At 44.3% G+C, this 24,109-nt stretch overlaps 1 protein-coding gene across 1 annotated transcript in view; it reads right to left on the reverse strand.

Annotated features, from left to right (window-relative positions):
* Positions 1–23,082, reverse strand: part of SETD1B (SET domain containing 1B) — a 52,843-nt gene extending 29,761 nt beyond the window's left edge. Inside the window, exons 1-6 of the mRNA XM_015417669.1 lie at positions 23,010–23,082; positions 22,630–22,784; positions 22,157–22,255; positions 21,489–21,759; positions 17,324–17,436; positions 11,562–12,737 (exon numbers count right to left, since the gene is read on the reverse strand). Of these exons, the coding sequence (XP_015273155.1) occupies positions 11,562–12,737; positions 17,324–17,436; positions 21,489–21,759; positions 22,157–22,255; positions 22,630–22,784; positions 23,010–23,082 (1,887 nt within the window). The remainder of the gene's footprint in view (positions 1–11,561; positions 12,738–17,323; positions 17,437–21,488; positions 21,760–22,156; positions 22,256–22,629; positions 22,785–23,009) is intronic.
* Positions 23,083–24,109: the final 1,027 nt, after the last annotated feature.

A 24,109-nucleotide genomic window follows, 5' to 3' on the forward strand; every position in this document is an offset into this window, starting at 1 on the left:
AAATTGGTTTAAAAAGGCAAGAAAGAAAAATGGGGGGGGGGGAGAGAAAGTCAGTTGATCACGACGGGGCATATTTTTTGGGGGGGAAAGGGTGAAGTTGCTTTCCTCTCGTGTAAGATGGAGTTTCCAGGCGATGCAAAATGCCCCGCTTCATAAACGTCAGCTTTGTTTTGTGTCTGAAACATCAGCACGAGAAAGGCTTTAATAGTATAGCCTGTGGTTCAGGTTCTTACCCATACCTGTTGTTCTCTGGATGAGATGCCAGGACTCCTGGGGCTATTCAAGCCCATGTTGAAGGGCACTTGAGGAAAAACCTTGCAATTTTGACCAAAGACTGTGCTCCTTTTCCTGCTATAAGGTAGCCAGTTCACCAACCCCTGTACTACAGACACCCTGGGACTACATAAGCACAGAGCATGAAATAGGTAAAAGGGTTCTACTATTACAGAGTGCTAGGGTTTACGATTATGTGGGGTTGGGGGTTTTTTTTAGAATTGAGGTAATGCCTAGGCTGACACGTCCCCTGTCAAATCAAAATGGAATGATACTTTCCAAGCTGACAGGTGTGATTTAAAACCGAGCTCCTTTGTTTCCAGCTCCCCCATTTCATTCAGTTCTGAGAAACGATAGCAAGCAGATCAGCCGAGGACTTCCACGTTTGGAGGATGATTTGCAACTTGGGCGGCAAAGGCGGCACGGCGACGGTAACGAGATTCTTATTCCTGGCACCCTTCAGGTGAAGCCTTTCATTTATCCGCAGTAGGTCTTCTCGAGCACAACAGCCACTCGTGGCTGCTTCTGGGGCACTTGGAGCCGCGAGAGCTGGGCAGGAGCCACTCTGCCCTGCAAGCTGCCGCTGAAGCATTCTCAGGGTGGGATTATGCTGCATTTACTGCCTCTAAACCGTCCGGTATTTCCCCTAAGTTGGGATTTCATGACAGGGACGGAGACAACCCACGTCCCTAACACCACGTCCCTGCTTTGACATGTAGGGAGGAGGAGCCGGGGATTACATCGGTTCCTTCAGAAATGAGTCTGTCTGTCTGCTACAAGGAAAACATCTTCTTTGTTGCTGCATTTTAATAGTGTGCGCTCAGGTGTAAAGAACACTCTGCTTGGACCTATAAAGCAGCTTCCTGCTACTAGAATGTCAGCACATCCAGGCAGCGCTCAGCCTTGGAACGCGTTCTGAAGGACCTGTTCTCAGCTGCAAAACACGTGACACTGTAACAAAAGGCAGCATACTTTGGAGCATGTACGGAGTGTATTTTTCTCTGCGCTGAGAAACCATCAGCTGCGTATCAGTGATTAGAGGGCTGGGTTTCCAGGTCAAAGGATGTGGCTTCCGAGGCAGTATTAACCCTGTAATTTTCCTATTCAGTACCCACCTCCAGCATAATAAGAACACACTGGATCTGAAGTGCATTGACTCAGAGGCGACACCCACTGAATTGATTCAGATGCCCCAAACAAAGCCTGATGGCTCCTCAGGGTCATGCAGTCCCCCCCTCCTCCCCTCATATGCACAGCCGGAACAGGCGACTTCCTGGTTTGAAAGAAACCAGTCCATATGTGACATTAGAATGGGTGTGCTTTAACGAACTGCAGATTTTCTTGCTTACAAACCAGAACAAACTGTGGTCTTTTTAAAAGCACCAGGTCTTTAGCATTGGCTCTGTACTGGGGTGGGGGGAGGTGAGGGAGAGGGAGAAGAGCGCTCAAGCCCAAGAATAAACCACACTAATTGCATCACAGACAAACCAGAGTTGCTTTGTGACAACTGAAAACAGCAGCTGACTTCAGTGCAACTTACATTCAACCACCGTATCTGAGGAAGCATGCGTGCGCACGAAAGCTTATACCCAGAATCAAATGTTGTTGGTCTTAAAGGTGCCACTGGACTCAAACTTTGTTTTAAAGAAGTCTGCTATGTGATAAAGTGTGCATGCACACACGAAAGCTTATACCCAGAATCAAACGTTGTTGGTCTTAAAGGTGCCACTGGACTCAAACTTTGTTTTAAAGAAGTCTGCTATGTGATAAAGTGTGCATGCACACACGAAAGCTTATACCCAGCATCAAACGTTGTTGGTCTTAAAGGTGCCACTGGACTCAAACTTTGTTCTGAAGAAGTCTGCTATGTGATAAAGTGTGCATGCACACACGAAAGCTCATACCTAGAATCAAACTCTGTTGGTCTTAAAGGTGCCACTGCATTCAAACTTTGTTCTGCTGCTTCAGACCAACACAGCTACCCCATCTGAATCTATCTTACATTCAGAGTGTGAGCTTAGGACCTGTTATCTAGTGCAGGGTTCCCCAGCGTAGCATCCGTGGGTGCCATGGTCCCCATCAAGTGTTTTAAGAAAGTGGGTGGGGCTTTTGCCCAGCAGGACTCCTGATTGGCCACTGGAGATCTGATCAGCTGTGTCTGATCTAGGAAGATGCTGCTACCACAGCAGAAGGATCTTCACCATATGACTGTATGCAAGAAAATGTTTTTAAACAATATGTTCATTTTAAAAGGCATCCTGTTAAACAGATCTCCTGCCTGAAATATTGAAGAATTACTATCAGTCATGCATGACCTCACTCTCTGAGATTTTGTGGTTGGCTCTGCCTCTTCTGGCAACCATTTTTTGTTTGCGCCCACCATCCAAGGTCAGAATTCTAAAGGTGCCAACAGGCTCAAAAAGTTGGGGACCCTGATCTAGAAGGATGATTTCATAACAGCAAAGCCATTAAGCTGACGAAGAACAGATCAATCGAAATGTCTATCGCAAACAGCACCTCACATAACTGCTTAACATTTTGTAGAAAATAAATACACCTTGAGCAACTCATTAAGAGCAACCTTCCATCCATATATAGAAAACGCAATTTTTGCAGCTAGCCCGAGGACATTGCCCCCCTCCACCCTGTCTGAGAAGACACTGCCACACCACTTTGTGTAAATATGCAAAATTCAAAAGCCTCAAATTTGACTCCTGAGAGTGAAAGAAGTATTCTAGCCTACAACCACAACTGGCTTTCTATTGCTTCAGCATCCTGAACATTCCACCACGTTAATGTCTCTGATGGAGTTTAGATGGAGTTTTACTGATAGCCACGTGCAACCTGTAGCATACAGAACAGTGTTTAAGACATTTTAAAGAGGATAGGCTCTTCACTACTCGTCTGTATAAACCCCAAGAGCAAACAGAGTCTGCCTTGGCAGGGAGAGTGGGATATAAATTAAATTAATAAAATAAATAATCAGAAGAGACCCCTTCTTCCTAACAGTTTCATTGTGGAGAGCCTGCACAGCTCCTTACAATACTACATGCACATCTTTGTAACAGCTATGAACAACAAAGCACTGCCCAACCAAGCCAAGTGCCCTTAAGTAGCTTAACCACAGCGTTCCAGCAAGTCTGTCATCTTGCAGGGATTCTTGTGTCAACATGTCATAGGGTCACAAGTAAAATGTCCCCTTCCAGAAGGAGTTCTGCCAAACCAGAAAGGAATTGAGCTGGGATTCATCCCTAAGGAAGGGGCCTACTGATTAACAGGCAAATGACGCATAATGTCTCAGATGGAGTTTAGATGGAGTTTTACGGATAGTGGCATGCAACCTGCAGCATACAGAACAGTGTTTAAGAAATTTTAAAGAGGATAGGCTCTTCACTACTCATTTCTATAAACCCCAAGAGCAACCAGATGGCCATCTCTAATCTACCCCGTGACAGAGCCATCAAAGTCAAGCATGAGGGAGCAACAAAAGGAAATGGCTCCTCCTAACTATTTATTTTATTGATTAAAATATTTCTGTCCTGCCTTCTGATACTAATCTCCAAGGGAAATAAGTTTACGGTCAACACGCAATTATGCGAGTAATAGACTTTGTCCTGGAAGGACTGGATTCAGATCCCTCTTCACACTTGGATTCACTGATTGGCCTTGGGCAAGACAACATGTTCTGGCCATCCAACGGAACTCTTTGAATGCTCTCGCGCTCTCTCTACTTCCTGGGTCAGTTCTTGGACAGTCTGGCGATGAGTTATCAGACTTTGCTCATACTACATTTACCTTGTCCTGCTCTGTCTGTGGACCACAATTCTTCCTTAGCCTGCTCATGCTCCTGCCATAGATTATACAGGGCTGGTTTGGCTAGCATCCATTTACACTTGAGAACTGAGGACAATAGGATAAAGCAAAATGTTTTGCTTCCCTCTTGCTAGGAGGGCCTGCAACACCAATTAGTATTCTGTCGGTGTTTTCTGCTTCTTTAGGCTTTAACTGGCTTCTAAAAGCAAGTAATTTTTAATGAAAAGTATCTCATGCCTGCTTGAATCTCCCAATTTTTCCAAAATGCAAAACTAATGTAATAAAAACAGTCTCTCCTTTTAATAAATGTAAAAGGGCAGTGTGTATCAGCTCCTTCCTCAACTCTATCAATAAGGCTGAGAAAACCAGAAATACAAAATGAGCTTTATAATTTCAAAATAGGGAAGTAATTTTAGATGGTGCATGAGCAAGTCAAAAAGAGTCAAAACTGAGTGGCATCTCCTAGGGAGCAAGTAAGGATTGCTTTTTAAGACTGTGGTCCTATTCTTTTTTTTTGTACTTTTGTGTGTGTGTGTGCACATGTGTGCCTGCGCCTGGAAGTCATGGCAACCTTTGGCAACTCCTACTGGGTCATGGACAATGTTCCCTCTAAGCTGAGTTAATGTGAGCTAGCTCAGTTTTTTAACCTCTGGCTCACACATTTTTGCCTTAGCTCAAGAAGGAGGGCTCCAGAGCAAACCAATTTATGCAGCAGCCAAATTGATTGCTCACAACTGTAACGCCAGCAGCTCACAAAGTAGAATTTTTGCTCACAAGACTCCACAGCTTAGAGAGAGTATTGGTCATGGAGGATGTTCACAGAAGTGGCTTGATAGCCTGCCTCTGCCTCCCGACCCTGGTATTCTTTGGAGGTCTCCCATCCAAATACTTGACAGGGTCGGCCTTGCTTAGCTTCCAAGAACTGACGAGATCAGGCTTACCTGGGTTATCCAGGTCAGGGCAAGGCTGTGATCCCATTGACACTTAATTGACAGTAAATTTAACAGAAAATCACTGAAATCAGAGATCATTTCGGGGGGGATTGCGGGATGACGAAGCCCCGCCCCCTGCTTCCGGCCGCACCACTTCCGGCCCTCATTCAGCCAGGAGGAGGCAGGAGAAGAGGGAGGGTAAGTTGCTTCCTCCCTGCCTTGTCCCACCCCTGCCTGCCTGGGGCCAGGGAGGGCCTTCGCGGGGCTTCCTTGCACTCCCGCCGGCCTTACAGGTCCACCGCCGGGCCCCTCATGGGGCTCGGCAGTGGAGCTGCAAGGCCGGCGGCAGCGGCTGGGACCGTTGGGGGCAGGGTATGTGGCCTTATGACACACTTCCGGTGATGTCAGGGGGTGTGGCCTTATGACACACTTCCGGTGATGTCAGGGGGTGTGGCATATGCTAATGAGTTATGCTAATGAGTCCCCCTAGCTCTTTTTCTACGAAATGACCCCTGACTGAAATGAATATAACTGGTCACAGAAGAGCAGCCCAAATCTTGTTTTAGCTAACTACGAGGATTCGCCATTTCTACTATGGCTAAATATTATATGCTAAGGGGTGCATGTTTTTACTATTTAACAGTCCATGGCTCAGCTCTTGGGAGAAAAACAACTGAGGATCTCCAAACAGGAATATCTACTTGTGGATTAACTGAAGAGGGGTAAAGTGTCTAGTAATGGCATTTCCTATTATCCTTCCCTACTTTTTTTGTGTGCTTGTTAAACAAGAACAAAGCAACTTATAGATAATGCAACAATTGATATCTTTTATTTTCATAATTAGCAAGCAGTATGCAAATTAGATTCTGGACTTGTGGAACTAGACTCTATGCAATAGCCCAAAAGAACACAGATCTGAGAAAGCATCTGACATTCCCCAAGACAACACTGTTTTTTTCTTCAGTCAGCAATGAAGTTTTAGCCATGTGTTCTTTTAATCTGTTCTTCCCTTGGCCCCCTGTTATTAAAAGCAAAGGACACAGCTAAGGCTCAAAAGCCTTTTGGTAGATATACAACGCTTGGATTTCCAGCCAAGTAGAAATTTTACTGGGGGCGGGGCACTGAAGCAATCAAGTTACTATCAAAAGGACCAGTTTCAAAACAGATAACAATAATAAAGAATTTCAGCCTATATAGATATAGCAGTGGTGGCGAACCTATGGCACGGGTGCCAGAGGTGGCAGAGCCCTCTCTGTGGGCACCCGTGCCATCGCCACAGCCAGGCCCAGACCATCATTAAAGTGTCGAATTCTCTGCCAAATAATTTTAAGTAAATGAAAGCATTTGGGATTGCTTTCCTTACTTTGTTTGGATCATCTTACTAAAGTAAAACCTCAGTATTCAGGTTAAATTGCCGTGTTGGCACTTTGCGATAAATAAGTGGGTTCTGGGTTGCAGTTTGGGCACTCGGTCTCTAAAAGGTTCGCCATCACTGAGATATAGTAATCTAGTCTCTAAAGTATTGAAACAACCAGTTCTAAGGCAGAATTGCAGCATCTGTTAAACAGCATGCAATGAAACAACACTAAACAACAGGAGGCAGAAAGAGAATATTGCATGCAGTTGGAAGGAAAAAGGGACAACGGAGAGGAAGAATGGAAAGAGCTAAATACAATATTGTTGTATCAGTTTCTTCCAACAATGGATGCAGAGCAGCAGGTGGGACACTTTCAAAAACACTGAAACACATGCAGGAAACTGGTCAGGACAAGTCCGCTTATCACGGCAATGTCAGACTCTTTCCACATCTATATGGTGATAATGTCCGTTAACCAGGGGTCATTTGGGGAGGGACGCGGGGGGACGCCATCCCCCCGGGTGAGGTGCGGGAGGGCGGGGCCTGGAGCTCCCTGCTAGTGCCTGCTGGAGGTCGCCGCCGGCTGTGGGGAGGACACACTTCCGGTGATGTCAGGGGGTGTGGCATATGCTAATGAGTTATGCTAATGAGTCCCCCTAGCTCTTTTTCTACGAAATGACCCCTGCCGTTAACAGAACTATTTGAGTGAGGGGATTAAAATCAGAGATGCAACAGGAAGAAGGATTATGTATTACTCTGTAGTCGTACTACAGCCAGATTCTGAGACACAGGCAAAGAAAGAATCGTAGACAGAAGGCTTTTTGGTCCCATGTGGCAAAACCGCCCTCACATCATCTACCTGTAAAACAAAGTTTGCGTCCGGTGGCACCTTTAAGACCAACAAGACCTGATCTGATGAAGTGTGCGTGCACACCAAAGCTTATATCCAGAATTAAACTTGGTTAATCTTAAAGGTGCTACTGGACTCAAACTTTGTTCTGTTGCTGTTCAGACCAACACAGCTACCCACCTGAATTTATTATCTACCTGTGAAGATGCTGGTGTGACAGCAAACAAAGGATGGGGTGGGGGGAGTAAAAAGGGTTTGACGAGTCAAGGCCGGACACACTGTGAGCAAACTGAATGGCAAAAGTGTAGCCTGTGCCTCAAGGCCTCACCTTCCTCCCTTGGATAGACAACAAGCCCTGTGTGCCGAACAAAATAATCTGACTTCTTGACACACATGCTGGTTGGAGGGTATGATCGCCCCCATTTAACTGTGAAGTTAATTGGGTGGCCTTGAGAACACTACTATCCGTCATCTTAAGCCACTTAACACTTCTCTTGCGAGGATAAACAGGAAAAAAGGACTACATACTACTTAGATTAAGAAGAAATACAGCCACCAAAAGGAAACAATGATTCTGATATACACCTTAGTGCTTTTTCCAGAAAAATGGCCACGTTCCCATTCAGTGCTGGTGGAAATAGAACTGAGGGTCTGGAATAGCTAATGGTGGGTCATTCATATTTCAGACAGACAGAAAGTCACCCCAGAATTATTAATTTGGCTATAAAAACATTTGAGATGTCACAGCCAGCAGGCATGTCGCTACAGAAACTGATGTCCGGAGACAGATCATATAACAATACACATTTGTTTGTGTCATATGAATTACAAAGAAAACAAGGCATTCGCGGAATCTCCTTTTGGTAAAGAGGTAGAGTCAGACAAAGTCTTTTCTCTTTCCCTGCCCCAAATGCTTTAGAAACCCCAGATCCCAGCTTTCCTCCTCTTGCTGAGGAATTCTTTGGAAGACTGGCCAGGAACAGCAGCCTCACAATAGGCTGAAACATGAGCTTCTCTTCTCCCAACCCCTTCATAGGCTAAAACCTGGCACTCCTTCTCATCTCATTTGCAGGCTGGAAAAGCCACAGCTCAGGTTTCAGATGGTTCTGTAGTCATTATTTCAGTTTCAGTCCTTCATCTCCCCCCACCACCACCACCAAAAGTTGAATCAGTCGTCTTTTAAAATAGGTAGGGGTGTGTGTGTGGGGGGGGTCTTTAATCATTTATATATTATTATGGATCAAGAAAAGTCAGCAGCCCTCACCACACTGATCTGCACATTCTCAGAGAATGCACAGACATTAAAAAAGTCAAAGAAATGTGGGTTCCATATAGGGTTGCCAAGTCGACTTACCTTTAAAGCAAGAGGATTTCTGGTTTCGTCGCTTCACGTGTGCGCGCCACAACAACATCACTGGAAGTGACATCATCGAGTTGCCCACGTTGGGGGCGGGGCACCATGACGAGGGAAAACCACAGAGTTTTCCCTTGATTCACAGAGTGTCCCAACCACTACATGGCCAGTGTGATGATGTCACCTCTGGGTGACATCATCACGCTGGGGACGCCCTCCGGCAGGGGGTGGAGTTCCCCCTGGGGCCTGGTCTCCCGGGCGGGAATTTCCCCGCCCCCAGCAGGGGCTTGGCAAGCCTAGTTCCGTACAGCTCCTTCTCTCTTTTACTGTTAAGTTGACATGCTACAGGGTAACAAAGTTTGAGTCCAGTGGCACCTTTAAGACCAACCAAGTTTTATTCAAGGTATAAGCTTTCGTGTGCAATCACTCTTCTTCAGATACAATGAAGTATAACTTCCTCAACCATTACATATAGAAGGGGGGGGTTAGTTCCCAGGAAGGGCCAATTAGAGTCAAGACAGACCCAGAAACAAAACTGGAAATTATCAGTCCATACATATAAGTAGAGGGTGAGCAATAATTTATCATACAGCAGAATGAAAATGTTTAACAGATACAAGGATCAAACAGGAATAATAAGCTTAGTTTATATGGTAACCATTTGTTTGGGTTCAATTCTGTGGCAGAAACAGGGAAGGGAATAAATATGTCAAAATTGGAGATTGGTGTATCCTTAATTATAGAATGCTGAGAGTAATTAATTGAGACCCTGCCATCCGCCTCCTCTCAAGCATGGGGGCGACTTTACAGCAGCATCTTCTTTGAAGTGGGGCAACTGGCTTTGCAGACAGATCTCCCTGCCCTGTCCTCAGACCAAAGATATACATCCCAATTTCTACCTTAGGGGGTGAGCGGTATACAAATTGAAGGATAAATAAATAAATTAATTAAGTTACATTACAATCTACTATTCTAATCTATTACTCCAAATTAGAGATAAAATAAAAATGGCCCTTCTGGGGGGGCTACAGAATACTTACACAAACTTACTTGGAACCAAGTCCCACCCAAGCTCAGTGGGGCTTAATTCCAACTAATGCAGCACTGATGATCTTTAATATTTTGATACACATTGAATATTTCATGTTTACTTTCTTCAGGAAGTAAAACTGGAAGATAAATAGGCAACTATCTCCTGCCGCATCAGATAACTTAACCATCTAGTCTTTGTCTTTGCACATGTGAACACATTTGGTTGGCAGCAGTAACTCAGCCCATGTTCCTTCCCTCAACAAAACCATTTCCAGAGCCCTAAGGAGCTTCTTTCCCTCCCCTCCCTTTTTCTCCTGTCCATATAGGGTATGCCATAGGCAATATGGTTGGCCACAGCCAGTCAGTCACAAGCTAACTAATTATAAAATAATCAGTGGCAACTAACAATTAATTGCAGGGGGGAGAGAAAACATACATTTTCAGACAGCAGCACCTCTGAATTTCACTGAAACATTGCATTTTACATACACTAGGGGTTTGTCAAGATCAGCTTTTAACAAAATTCAGAGAAAGCTAGGATGAAGAAGAGAAGAAGAGAAGAAATTGGATTTATACCCTGCCCTTCACTATCCAAAAGTGTCTCAGAGCGGCTTTCAAACTCCTTTCCCTTCCCCTACCCACAACAGAGGGTGGGGCTGAGGTAGGTGGGGCTGAGAGAGCTCTGACAGAAACTGCTCTTTTTCAAGAACAGCTCTGACAGAACTATGACTTGCCCAAGGTCATCCAGCAGCTACAAGTGGAGGAGTGGGGAATCAAACCGGTTCTCCCAGATTAGAGTCCGCGCGCTTAACCACTACATCAAACTGGGAAGCACAGGGATGAAGAACTGTACTTTATAATTCGGGGAGGAGGAGAAAAAGAGTATCCTGCGCTGAAGAATCACATCCCTTTTCCATCTAACCCCTTACACATATCCCCCATTCCCTACTAATACGTTCTACATATGCAGTCCTATCTCTGTCAGCCGTGACAGCCAGGTGTACGGCACAGGCATGCCATGACCAAAGATGGCTTCCCACAGCAGGCATACAAACTGCACGGGAAAGCATGCAGACCGCCCTTCCGCCACCTTTTCCCGAGACAGTAATTCTAACACAGCTCAGCCAAGCTAGTGGAGAGGTGGCCCTCATTCAACCCCCAAACTGTTTACGTCACAGAGGTAGTTCTCATGCATCAGGTGAGGCAGTTTCCTTCCCTATACCTGTTAGCTGACTCCAGATTAGTGTCTCTGGGCATGGATAAAATCACCACTTAGCCCTAACCAATCCCAATTTCCTAGGGTAGATCACATAGCTTCCAAGCAGGTATGAGCCTCCCAGTTTACAAATGAAAGACTGCATGTGCACAGGGACCAGTAAGCATACACACACACACACACACACACATACAGGGCTATTTTTGGGCAGGAACGCACAGGAACGGCGTTCTGGCTGGCTCCTGAGTTGGCCACGCCCAGCAGGAACTAATTAGCATAATAGGCCGCACCCAACAGCAGGAACTCATTAGGATTGGCTACATTAGGGGTGTGTGGCCTAACATGCAAAGGAGTTCCTGCTACAAAAAAACCCCTGGGTTTTGACAACAAACAAGGTAAACAGAATAAGAAGCAAAAGGTGGGTATGGCTGGATGAGCACACTTCTGGTAACATGGGGGTGCGACTTAATGTGCTAATGAGCTGTGCTGTCGGGGGTGTGGCCTAATATGCTAATGAGTTTCTGCTTTTGGGTGTGGCCAATTATGCTAATGAGTTCCTGCTGGGCTTTTTCTACAACCCCCCCCCTGCATATATACATACATACATACATACATTCATCTCCCCCCCCCCCTTGGGACAACTGACCAGTGAAATTTAAATCTATAGTGCGAATCCCAGAGGAGAGGTTTTCCATACCTGTGACAGACACACACAATTGATCTGAATTGCTTACCTCGTCCATTTTTTCTGATACCGGACTCTGGTTACCAGGCAGCATTTCTTTAGTCTCAGAGGACTCAGTTTTAGAAGTCCTACATAGCTGGTCAACAGGAGTCATACTTGTGTCTGATGTCCCTCTTGAATTCTGGCAGAGAGAAGCCGTTCCAAGAACCGGCTCATCATCATCGGAATCGGGTAACGGCGTTGGGCTAATGTCCTCCAAGCCAGTGCTGGAAGGACGCGAGGATGGGGTCTGTGGCCTGTGACCCGGCTGAGAGCTGGAACCAAATGTTGCGATTGGGGAAAGCTGGGAGGAGGAAGAAGAGATTGGACTTCCTTCCATTCGAATCTCGTTGTCCGAGTCATGCTCACTGAGAAAATAGAGCTTTGTTCTCTGCTCTTTCAAGAGCATCTCAATCCTCGAGTCCAAACTGTTATGCTGAACGTCAGATTCCAGGGTTGGGGTGCCCGGGGTCTCACTCCTTTCTGGAGTCTGTGAGAAGGGTACCACAGCTGGCTCACTAAGACTGTTCGACTCTGGGAGGGGCGGGGGCTCCTCAGGCTTTTCCTTCACAGGAACAAACTCAGGGGTGGTAGCAGTGCTGCTTTTAACGGGCGACTCTTCGGGAGGCAGTGGAGGTCGCTGGTACTCGACTTCTCTGGATGCTTGGGGAAGGGGCGGTTCTTCAGGCTGAGGAAACGTGGTTGGTGCTTGGTACGGGGAGAAGGCCGATTTGTACGTTGAAGACCCCGAGTGACTCAAAGGAGGAGTGTGGGAATATTGCACCGTTTCTTGCTGATGGGACTTGAACGTGCTAAATTGATGCTCTGAACCTCGAAAAGCACCTGCAGAATTATGAACGTAGTGGTGGCCGGGACGTCTATTGTAGGCATCGGTAAATTTTGTTTCATGTCTCCTGGGCTTATACCCAGAGTCCTGTCTGAAATGGTAAGATGGTGTCGTCTGACGACTAGAGTATGCCGAGTCTTGGGAAAAAGGAGTCCCCACGCGTGGGGTGAGAGGGGTTCCCTGGGACTGAGGGGTAAATTGGCTGAAAGAGTTTGGGGTGTCTTGCCGACAACTGGAGAAGGCTGTATCATGGGAAAATGGGGTGCTACTGTTTGGGGTAACTGATGATCCCACGGAGGAAAGGCTGCTGTCTTTTAGGCGTTTCAGGGTATCAGCCAACTGCAAAAAAGGGAAACACAAAGATACAGATAAATGTCTCTCATTAGATGTATTAGAGCAATTACCAGAACACATACATCTGCTGTGGATTCTCATTCACAACAGTCTTTTCTAAAAAATAAGAATGTAATGGGATCTGAGATGTCTGAGGAGCATAAAAGTATGTAGGAGGAGAGGAGGCGGAGATTGGATTTATACCCCGCCCTTCACTACCCAAAGGTGTCTCAAAGCGGCTTACAAACTCCTTTCCCTTCCCCTCCCCACAACAGACACCCTGTGACTGCAGCGTTCCCTCTAAGCTGAGCTAGTGTGAGCTAGCTCACAGTTTTTTAGCCTCCGGCTCACACACTTTTGCCTTTGCTTAGGAAGGAGGGCTCCAGAGCAAACTAATTTATGCAGTAGCCAAATTGCTCGCTCACAACTTTAATGCCAGTAGCTCACAAAGTAGAATTTTTGCTTACAAGACTCCACAGCTTAGAGGGAGCATTGCCTGTGAGGTAGGCGGGGCTGAGAGAGCTCTTGACAGAGACTGCCCTTTTTCAAGAACAGCTCTTATCAGAACTACGGCTTGCCCAAGGCCATCCAGCAGCTGCAAGTGGAGGAGTGGGGAATCAAACCCGGTTCTCCCAGATTAGAGTCCGCACACATGTAAATGCATATGCTGTAATTAAATCTTTCCTCGAGTCTTAAGCTGAAAATGTTTTGCTTCATGGGCTTGTATTAGATATCAGAACTAGACTTTGTATTTGGTAGGAGAATTTGTGTTATAGAAATTAAATGACTCTGTGCCTAATAACATTGATTACCGAGTTACGGCCTTACTATGAACCTGGGAGGCCGAGGTTCAAACCCGCGCTTGGCCATGGATGTTTGCTGCGTGGCACGGAGGTGGCAGTGGAGGCTAGAGTGGGCCTCCGGCTACTGGCCGAAGGCAGCAGCTGCTCTAGGACAGGGTGGAGCACCACTCTGGAAGGCAGTAGCAGGGGTGGGCCACCTGCAGGAGTCTCCCCCCCCTCCCGCAACCAAACAGCTGCTGAACATAGCAGGGCATTGGCTAGGGGCAGAGTGGGGTCTCTGGCTAGCCCTATGCAAACCCAGCTGGGGTGGGGCAAGACAAGGAAAGGGTGAAGAGATGAACAAGGCTCAAAGAAAGCAGTGCTGGGCTTGGCCAACATGGCTAGAACCCCAGGGATAAAAAGGGAGATGTCAAGGAGAAGAAGCCAAGCTGGCTGGGAAAGGCTGAGGAGGCACAGAGAAGGGAGGAAGACGAACCTAGAGGAAGAGCTGTGGCCCTGGCCAAGGTAAGGCGACCAGAGCTGGGTAGGCGTGGTGAACTGCCCCACGGCAGAGGCCTGGCTCAGCCCCTTGATGTTTTAAAAGGGCAAAGTTGGCACATGAAGAGAGCCGTGCTTGTACAGACACCTGTGTGGACACGGTTCTTTGCGGCAAAGGGAATTTTAATGAGCCCAACTGAGTCCGGGTGAGTTTCTGCTGACCCTGGAGACATTTACGCTGTCCCACTGCCCCCCAGTGGGGCCACAGTGGCCTTGGCCAGTCACACACTCTTAACCTAACCTACATCACAGGGATGTTGTGAGGATAAAATGGAGGGGGAGAACAATCTAAGCCTCTTGGGCTCCCCATTGGGGAAAAAGGTGGGGTACAAATGAAGTTAAAAACAAAAGTGCTTAGCTCCACCGACTCCTGCCTCACCTTTCCTTTGTATTGTTTGCTTAATCCTGATCCTATTAGCACTTACTAGGGTAATAAACACACATACAGTCCAGAGAGGCTCAACAGAAAGGTGAACACACAAATATTTTAAATAAATTAAAAAGTGTACGTTTCTATTAAAAGATCTGATCAACATCACTGAAGAAAAACTGATACTAATCTCTCAAACGAGTGAGCGACAGTGGTTAATCAGCCATCACTCACAGATCAAAATATTGGTTCTCTCATTATGCCAGTTTACCGGCCCACCTGCCAGCCTGTGATTTCAGCAGCAGAGCGGACAAATAAGTTTCCTCCCCTCCCCCCAGTAAATGGGTAACTGCAAGGATTACTTAGCAAAATACAGACTGGCATATGTAGACACACTTCCTAGTTCTGGCAACTAGAATCAAATAGCAGATCTCAGCCACAGTCTGAGTCTCTCAGGATTCAACACAAGACAGAAAGTTTCTGGAACCACCCTTTCATTTCACCTACCAACATGATTATTTTTTACTCTGATTAAGGTGGGAAAGAGAAGCTTAATGAAACATACTCCCTTTAGAAGAGCCTGGGTCCGAATGGTGAAATAAAAATAAAACCATCTTTGAACACAGACATACAAGGACAACCTGGAATGTTTCCAGATATGGATTTATTTATTTTTTAGCAACCACAAGCACAGTCAACTGCTTTCTCTCAATTAAAATTTACTTTGAAGCCTTCTTCTTCACTGGTCTTTCTAAACAGACCGCTTTTGAGACTGGGGTTCAGAGAAAGATAAAATAAAAATCTGCAGAACAATGCTGACAGCGTACCTAATGTAGATTTGACTAAGCAGCACCTATAAAAAACATCACCCACCAATTTTCACGGGGCCATAGTGGGAATTTATTTTTAAGCTTGCACAGCAATTTCTAAGCCATGATCAACAAAGCCAAATACTGAAAAGAGGGCATCAAGTAACTATTGGATTCAACTGAAAACGTGTGATTTATTCCCCTCCCTTATTCTCTGTTGAAGAAATGAATGCCAGTGATTAGGCCACTCACTTAAGGTGTTTCCACAAGGGACAGGTGATTGGAACAATCTATTATTCCCTTTCTGCACAAATAAACCCAGGGTTAAAATGTAAGTAGGAAAATCATGACATTAACATCGTTTAGATATCAGGTACCCGCATTAAAAAAACGCACAGAAGAGCAACTTATGGTTTTGTCATAAAACAGAGTCAAATATGCTACTTGTCATGAGAGTTGCATAAAGAGACAAATGGTGAAATTAACTAGACTGGGGTTCCAACAAGATGTTAACTGCTTGGGAGCAGCAGCAATAATAGAAGCAGAGACTGCTCTGCAAAGACCTCAGCCCTAGCAGAATTAGACCCTGGAAGTAATCATAACAGCTTTCTTAGTCAAACTACCTACACTTGACAAAAGACATTCCACAGAAACCAAAATTACAATAGAGATTTTATTTATTTTACACTTCAGCTTGTTTTTTTTGTTTTGAAGTGTGGAATTAAAGTATACAAAGAAATCTTGAGTAGACAGAACAAAAGGTTAGCAAAGAAGCATTGAATATTCTGGGAGAGATCTGCTTTTTTAGATTTCGAAGCAATAGATCTTTCAAGGTATTCAATCACCACTTCAAAGAAGAAACTTTTAACCACTTAGAAAGGTGACTATCCTATGCACACCTTGCAGGGACTGACTTCCAAATAAACATGCTTAGAATCACACAAGACAGAGTCTTCCAGTCCCAAGGGGGATTCTGTACAAGGAGACTAGACAAATAGCCAGTGATTAAATTTAACCCAACCCCTTTCATTCCCAGTGCTCATATCACAAAAAGCATAAGCTGTTTATTTTTATATGATACCTATTTATGGAGTTCTACACAAATTGCTCAGCAAGAAATTTAAACATTCTGCTACAGTGACTAAATGCATACACTTCGTAAAAAAAAAACCCCTGAATTTGTAATGTTGAAGTTCTATTATTAACTATGATGACTTTAGTATTGTAGATAAACCTTACTCTCAGAGATGAAAATTGGACATGGATAGCGAAGGAGGCTCGTTTGGTCCTGTAGGAACCAGATTCAAAGAGATGTGGGTTTTGTAATGGAAAATATATTGTCTGAAAGCCATAACATCTCCCTACAACAGTGTGTTACAGACTTTATAGACTGAAATATTAACATCACACACTGCCCAGAAATAATCCAACACAGATCCTGGAGCTCTGGTTCTGTGACATTTCCTGACCAATGGTAACAGATTCCACGAAAATATCTATTAGAGTTGTCAACCAATTAATGTTTTAGTGGATCGATCATCTTCTTTTTAAACTTATTTAAATAAATGTGAACATTTTGCCAAAGCCTCGAGGCTATTTTGCACATTTTTATATTTAATGTTCTACTATGGCAACACCCCTGAACTAAAATAGCCTTAAAAAGCAAACAAACTCTTAGCCCCACCAACTGCTCATCCAACGCTTTGCTTGATTAATCTAACTTCTAAATGGATTAAAACTTGGGACCTTAACCAGGACTGATGAGGATCAATTTGTCCCTCTCAATTTCTATCTGCAGGTTAACAAATAGAGTATCCTGTAACTGCCACAGTCGGAATCTAAGGGCACAGGTCTGTAAACTGGATCAAAGTCTCAGGTAGACCTTTAGCTTCAACAGGATTCTGTCCATTACTCCAAAAAGGGACATTAGAGGTGGCAGCTATCTGGACAGGAACGTAAAGAACAATCTTCTCAAGGAGAGAGAGAGCCCACCATTCATTATAAATGGAGATAAGCTTGAAACACACTATTAAACTTAGTGCATACTGTTAAAAATAACCAAGTCAAAGATACCTGCAGAGTTTCATTCACAGTGGGTGAAGCATCTGGCTCATTTTCTACAGGAAGGGTCTGAGGAGTGTAGAGTCCATTTACAAGTAGCTCATAGAAATGCATACGTTTTTCACCTGGACAAATAACAAAAAGTGCACTTAAACACACACCATATTGCATCTATAAATAAAAATTTCACTGCCCTCCATATAGAATCCTCATTTTATTCATTCTCTTTAGCAACAGAGAGTAGGACCTGGATCTGCTGAAATATTCAATACTGCCTGTCAGGTCAAATGAGGGGAGAACACCTCTTCACAGAAAACTCAAGCAACTGTGCTTCTTACGAACATGATGAGGCAGATGTTTTAACACTCTTTGTGATCAGCTGGATATAGCAACAGAACACCATTTATGAAAGGGAAAAGGTTAACTAGGGCAAAGCTAACACCAGTTTCGCTGTACATTTAGAACATTTTACCAAGGAGAGTTTCTTCAAAACAAAACTGCTTGTCATCAGAGTTAATCCTCTCTCTACACTGACAGGTCTTTTGGAGAAATTTATCAAAATAAATAGTTCAATAAGTTTAGAGATTGGTCTACCTGTAACAACAACAACAAAAAAGCAATATCCAACTGCATGTGGGCTCAAATACAGGAAATGTCAAATATGTTTTACAAATCCAAATGGCATAGCGCAGAACACTAAAATCTGACATGGTCACTTTCTCCCACAAAAGGTACATTGTAGACTCTTATTCATACTAACCCAAAAGGTTGCCCATTTCTCACAGAACAGTAATATCTCAATTCTATGCACCCTTGTTTGGGAATGAGTCCAGTTAGCAGGACTTACATATGGGTAAACATGAGCAGGACATGTGGCTTAGAACAGGTACGGTTAAGCACGCAGCCCTGTGGAGGTCCATAAACTTTCGCCACAATCTTGGGAGCCCAGATATTAATCCTATCAAATGGTCTGCTGTGCAAGGAGGAAAACTGAGAGATTCTCATCCAGTGTTCTAAGTTATGCTGCATTGATGCAGCAACTACAGATAGCACAACTATGTAAATACAATTCAGCCAACATACTATATGGGGCAGGGTCTGGGGGGGGGGCATATGACTACACTAACATACTCTTCTATCAGTGTTCCCTCAAAGCTGAGTTAGTGTGAGCTGGCTCACTGTTTTTTAGCCTTCGGCTCACACATTTTTGTCTTAGCTCAGGAAGGATGGCTCCAGAGCATTTGATGCAGAAGCCAAATCGCTCACTCACAACTTTAATGCCAGTAACTCATAAAGTAGAATTTTTGCTCACAAGACCCCACACCTTAGAGGGAGCATTGTCTTCTATTCATAATAGGATATGTCTCTACTTGCAGGGGCACAATTGTTACCATCACAAGTGTCATCCATCCTACATGATACAAATTAGCTTCTCCTCTAAAAATAATGCTTACTATTTATGAATTACTGAGACCACCAAGAGCTAGATTCAAATCCAGTAGAGGACAACAAGATTTAGAGACCAACAAGTACCTGACAAAAGGAGCGTTGACTCTCAAAAGTTTATACCCTGAAAATTTTGTTGGTCTCTAAGGTGCTACCGGACGTGAATCCAGCCCTTCTACTGTGCACCAGCATGGCTACCTTCTATAACTCAGACCACTAAAGTGCTACATATGGATTTTCTCAGCTAGCCTCATAGCAGTGTAGTAAAGTAGGCCAGTATTGCATACCCCATATTACATACCAGGGGTTGAGGCTGAGAGAGAATAGCTCTGTCAAGGTCACCTATTGAGTTCAAAGCAGAGGTGAAGATTCCACCTGAAGTTTCCCTAGTTCGAGATCAGTCTTTGTTAGCTCTAAAATAATTAACTAAAAGCCCTGACCTGGATAGCCCAGGCAAGCCCCTCGGAAGCTAAGCAGGGTTGACTGTGGTTAGTCCTTGGATGGGAGACTCCCTTGGAATACCAAGTCGGGAGGACAGAGGCAGGCTTTATTCAGCCACCTCTCTGAATATCCTCCAGGCCCCCAGTAGGGGTCAGTCACCAGAGGTCAACGTGACTTCCAGGTGCAAACACACACACACACACACACAAATGCCAAAAATACCCCCCCCCCAATACTTAACTACAATAAAGGACATTACAGTGCTACCGATGACAGAAAACTAAGGTAGAACAGATCCTACTGGGGGACGGGGGAACACAACAGCCAAATGCTGTCAGGATTTCACCTTAAGTGACTCACTGAAAGCTAAAGTTCATTCTAGGGCCCATAATCAGAGTTCACGTGCTACAAGCTTGTAGTCCTCTGAGCTCATCAAATAACTACTAAAACAGGCACTTGAAATGCCATGTGTTCCCTTTAACATTACTTTGCTGTGATTTAAAAGTATAGACAAGTTGGCAAGTTGTTGGATTTAAAAATAGACAGCTGTTCATCTATATATTTTGTTTCTTTGTTTTTGGTATCACATGTAAAAAATGAATGCAGTGTATCGAGTTAGGTCACAAAAATATTGGAAATGACAGACCTATTAAAGGAAGTGAGTACAAGTACTTAAAGGCTAAGATTAGTTGCCTACAGAGGGCTTATTATAAGTATTCAAAGAATCAGCAAAAGAACAAACAGATTTTAATACAGTAACAGTCTGAACTACAAAGTTAGGCTGAAAGTTAGGGAAATTCAACCTAATTGACTTCACTTAGATTACTTAAGTAATCATGTGCATTTACTTGGAAGTAAATCTTATTAACTAAGTGGAATTCCCCCCCCCAGTAAACTGATATTTCAGTTTGATTCCAGTTTGACACATGGATCAACCTGCAAGTTTCTCAATCAGCACTGCTCAAATCACATACTGAGGGTTAGTTCACTGTCTATGCCTCTCTCTGAATAGCTTATGTCTTGGTTACTAAAAACGATAAAAGACTGAACTATATATCCATCTACTTAACATCCTCTAGTATTCTGTCACAATCTCATTTGAGTTCCCTCTCTGGCATAAATACATGACTCTTCCTCATATTTCAGCTTTAGTCAAGAAATGGGTAGTGCTTCAGAATCAAAACAAAACTCCAGCATCAAAGGTAAAAACGTTTTTTGGCATTCTCTATACCTCTTTGTATGAAAACACAATTCAAACCTTAAATACTTTTTAACATAGGGAAAAGAAAATCAAAACTGTTCTATTACACATAGAACATTGGTATGTTGTCCAAACAATCTGCTTAAGAAGTTAAAAATATTTTCAGTACTTTTGACAATTAACAGGAAGGAAAAATTGCCTGTCTTAATATAGACATTTGCATCTTTATGATAAAGCAATAAACTAGTCTGAAATATTATAAATGTTTCAGCTCCAAACTAAAAAAAAAATACTAAGAGAATACAACAAAAAACCAAAGTGATCTGACCAGATCTACTCAGAACTAAGGCCCATTTTATTGAATGAATCTTACTCCCAGGAAAGTGGTCAAAGGATTGCACCTTAAAGCACTTCAGACATTTTTGCAAACTATATAAATAAACAATGCATTCATAGTTGTATCACTCATTACATCTGCAGTTGTATTGTTCAGTTTTCCCTGACACTATCAGTAACGCAGACCTTAAAAAAAAATTAAGTGTGTTACTGTCTCTTTAAGAGACAAAAGGGAAAAAAGAAGAGACTTTCAGTGCCTCTTGTACTTAAGAGTCCAGCAACCAGTTGCCTAAATAAAAAAGAACACTTGCTGTAAACTGACTTTAGAGACAATGTTCTATGAAATTTTGTTTCAAGCTTTTTCTAAAATAAAAAATAAATAAATTATGGAGTTTAGAAATTTTAAGTTATCACCTAAGTGCAAAGGGAACTATTTGGCAAGGAGGTGATGGGACACAGCTTGGCAAGCCAAGTGTCAGCATGAATGAGTGAGTGAAATGGAGAGGATGGTAGCATTTTGTAAATTACAGGACTGTCTCCTAGCAACAGACAACACATTCAGCTCCACGTGACTAGGAAAGGCCCATAGAAAAGCAGAGAGATAGAGGGGGGCATTGACTGACAGCTATTTAACAATATTTTTTTGATTAATTACTGGTCCCAGCTCCCAATCCAATCTGCAAATGCATCTCACCACCACCGGACAGGAGAGAGGGGGAGTAGAGACAGGGTGCTCAGAGATGGCTTTCCCACCTTTTGTATCCAGTTCCACGTGGATGATATTGCCCATGACAGAAGTGTTGTGCAGGTGCTGTACTGCTTCCCGGGCCCCTTTGACTGTGGCAAAGATCACTTTGGCAATTCCAAGGTGCTTCTTGTTCTTGGGGTTGTAGAGGATCTCCACTTCTTCCACTTCACCGTATTTTTTACACATGTCCAGGAGGAAGTTCTCACGGATATTGTCATTCAGCTTGGCAAACGTGACTTGTTTGGGAGGCACCGGCCCCACGTAGAATTCATCAATCTGAAGATTTATGTTTGCACAAAGCATAGCGGGAAGTTAAAGGGGGGGGGGATTAAGTACAGACAAGGAGTGAGCAGTCGATAATGACATCACTTGGGACACAAAGAGTTAAAAAGTGGCTACTCAAGTTCAGAGACATTTCCCTTCCTCTATACCACAGTAGTTCAGGGGAAATATCTTGCTAATCACTTGTTCTCAAATGGTTAATTTAAAAACAAAAGACCCACAGAGGTCACTCAGTTATTAGTCAAGCACAATTTGACAAACAGCAGGATCTTATTAGAAAGGTACATTTTGCTACTTTTATAAGACTGCTAAACTAAGCCTTCCAAATAACTTTATCAGCAAAGCGGCAAAAGTGATTTAAGCCTCCATTCAATTATCAAAACAGGTGTACCTTAAATTTAGGGACAGAAAGCTCCAGCTCTTTGGTTTTGGTCCATATTCGTCCTATCCTGGGATCTCTGACACAATCCACTGGGGCAAGACCAGAGTTCTGAGAAGAAGTAACCCGAGGTAATGAGGGGCACAGATGCAACAAAAGCAACGTTTGAAATGCAGATTGACACCATTTAACATAATAAAAACTAAAGGGAATGTTTGGGGGTGGAGGAACCACACACATGTCAAACTGCAACTGTGTTGGGAATCACAGCTGCAGGTTTTACCTTTGGATTCTGACAGACTGCATTATACCGGGAGGTGTAACTTTACAGTCTCTCCTGTGACAAGCTTCTAAAGAAATTTCTCTCCCCCCTCCCTTCCTCTCACCCCTAAAAGGATGGTTGGGAGAAGAATAAAATGAAGGGAACAGGAATGATAAGGAATGTGATAATATGCCCTTTAAAAAAAAAAAAACCGATTGCTTACAGGAATGTTAAAATGTTGCCCATCGTAACGATAGAGTTTGTGCTGTCCTTTTTTCAAAGCTGGGTCAATAATCAACTTGTAACTTTTGCAATGGTGATTCCTTTTCTCGGCAGAGGTGCTAGCTTGGGAGCTGCTCTCCATTCCGTTGATCCAGCCTAGAAGAGAAGGGAGGAAGGGGGGAAAAACAACAAAGTTGGGGGGGGGGGAAAGAAAGCCCCGAGATATTAGAATTTCAGAGACCCCCCCCCAATATCGTTAAACTGGGGAATAATATACAGTCACTAAACGCGTGTCCCCCCACTGTATACCTCCCTCCCGTTCAGAGTAAGACAAGAGACAGAAAGAAGAGGGAGAAGAGGTAAAAAAAGACCGAATCTCACTTGAACTCTGTTTTTTGCCATGGTCTTCGGTGTGCTTCGCTTTCTCTCCTGCCTTGATCTCTTTGAAAGACATTGTTATTCGGTGGCCGATCGTCTATCCTTGCCGCGAATGGCGAGCGCCTTTTCACATTTGGCTGGTTACATTACATTGGTTTTGAAAGCCTCCTGCCTCCTCTCTTTTTTTTTCGCGAGCCAACACATATTGTGTGTGTGTGCTTTCTGCTTGCTTCTCAGGCATCCCACAATTCACCGCTATGGAGCTCGGCTAATGGCTAACCGCCCTCAACCGAATGCACATTCACAGCAGCTGCAACGCGCTGCAAAGCCCCCAGACCCGCAGCCCTGTAGCGCCTCCCCACCCCAAATAAAGGACCATGCATTTTCCCCAGCCGTCTGGCGCCCCAGAGCGGCTTCTCCTCCGCTTTAATTGCACGCCCAAATTCCCTTGGAATCTGCCGGCTACATTTACCTAAGCGCCAAACTGTTCCTAAACAAGATGGACATAGGTGGGACAAGTTTTGGACAGGGAGAGAACTGAACGGCTCGGGCTTCGGAAAGTTAGACCTCAGGGACCGACCCCCGGTAACGCCGCCTCGGCTGATAGATTGCAAGAAGCCACCGCAATGTTTCCACCTCCGATGAAGGGCTTGATTGAAAGGGGGGCGCCCCTGTTTCGTTACAATTTGTCAATTTCACGATTTCCAAGGTGGGAGGAGGGAGGAAAGTAGCAGCTTTGCTTATTAAAGGTCCTGAGCAGCCAATCAGATCGGACCTTCCATTTTGTTTCAGTTATAAGAAAGTCCACTGTGGAAGGCTCTCTCTCGGAATTTCTCCCTCTCTCTCTCTAGCTTCTCTCCCCCCTCCTCCCCCCCGCAGTCGCCCTGCTGGGGCTTCGTGTTGTTTTAGCCTCGTCTTGTGCTTTTTGGTTTGTAATTTGGCCGTGGTTAGGTAATTGGCTGGTTAAAGGCACCAGGCAGCCGCAGCCAATCAGCGCGCAGCTTCCATTGGGCTTGAGTTATTAGACGCTGATCTAAAAACATCCTTCAGCAGACAGCTAAGGAGAGGCCAACAGATCAGGCAGCCATTTTTCTGCAATGGAA

Source organism: Gekko japonicus, unplaced genomic scaffold, assembly GCF_001447785.1.
Source record: "Gekko japonicus isolate JY-2015 unplaced genomic scaffold, Gekko_japonicus_V1.1 scaffold64, whole genome shotgun sequence".
Classification (NCBI taxonomy): domain Eukaryota; kingdom Metazoa; phylum Chordata; class Lepidosauria; order Squamata; family Gekkonidae; genus Gekko; species Gekko japonicus.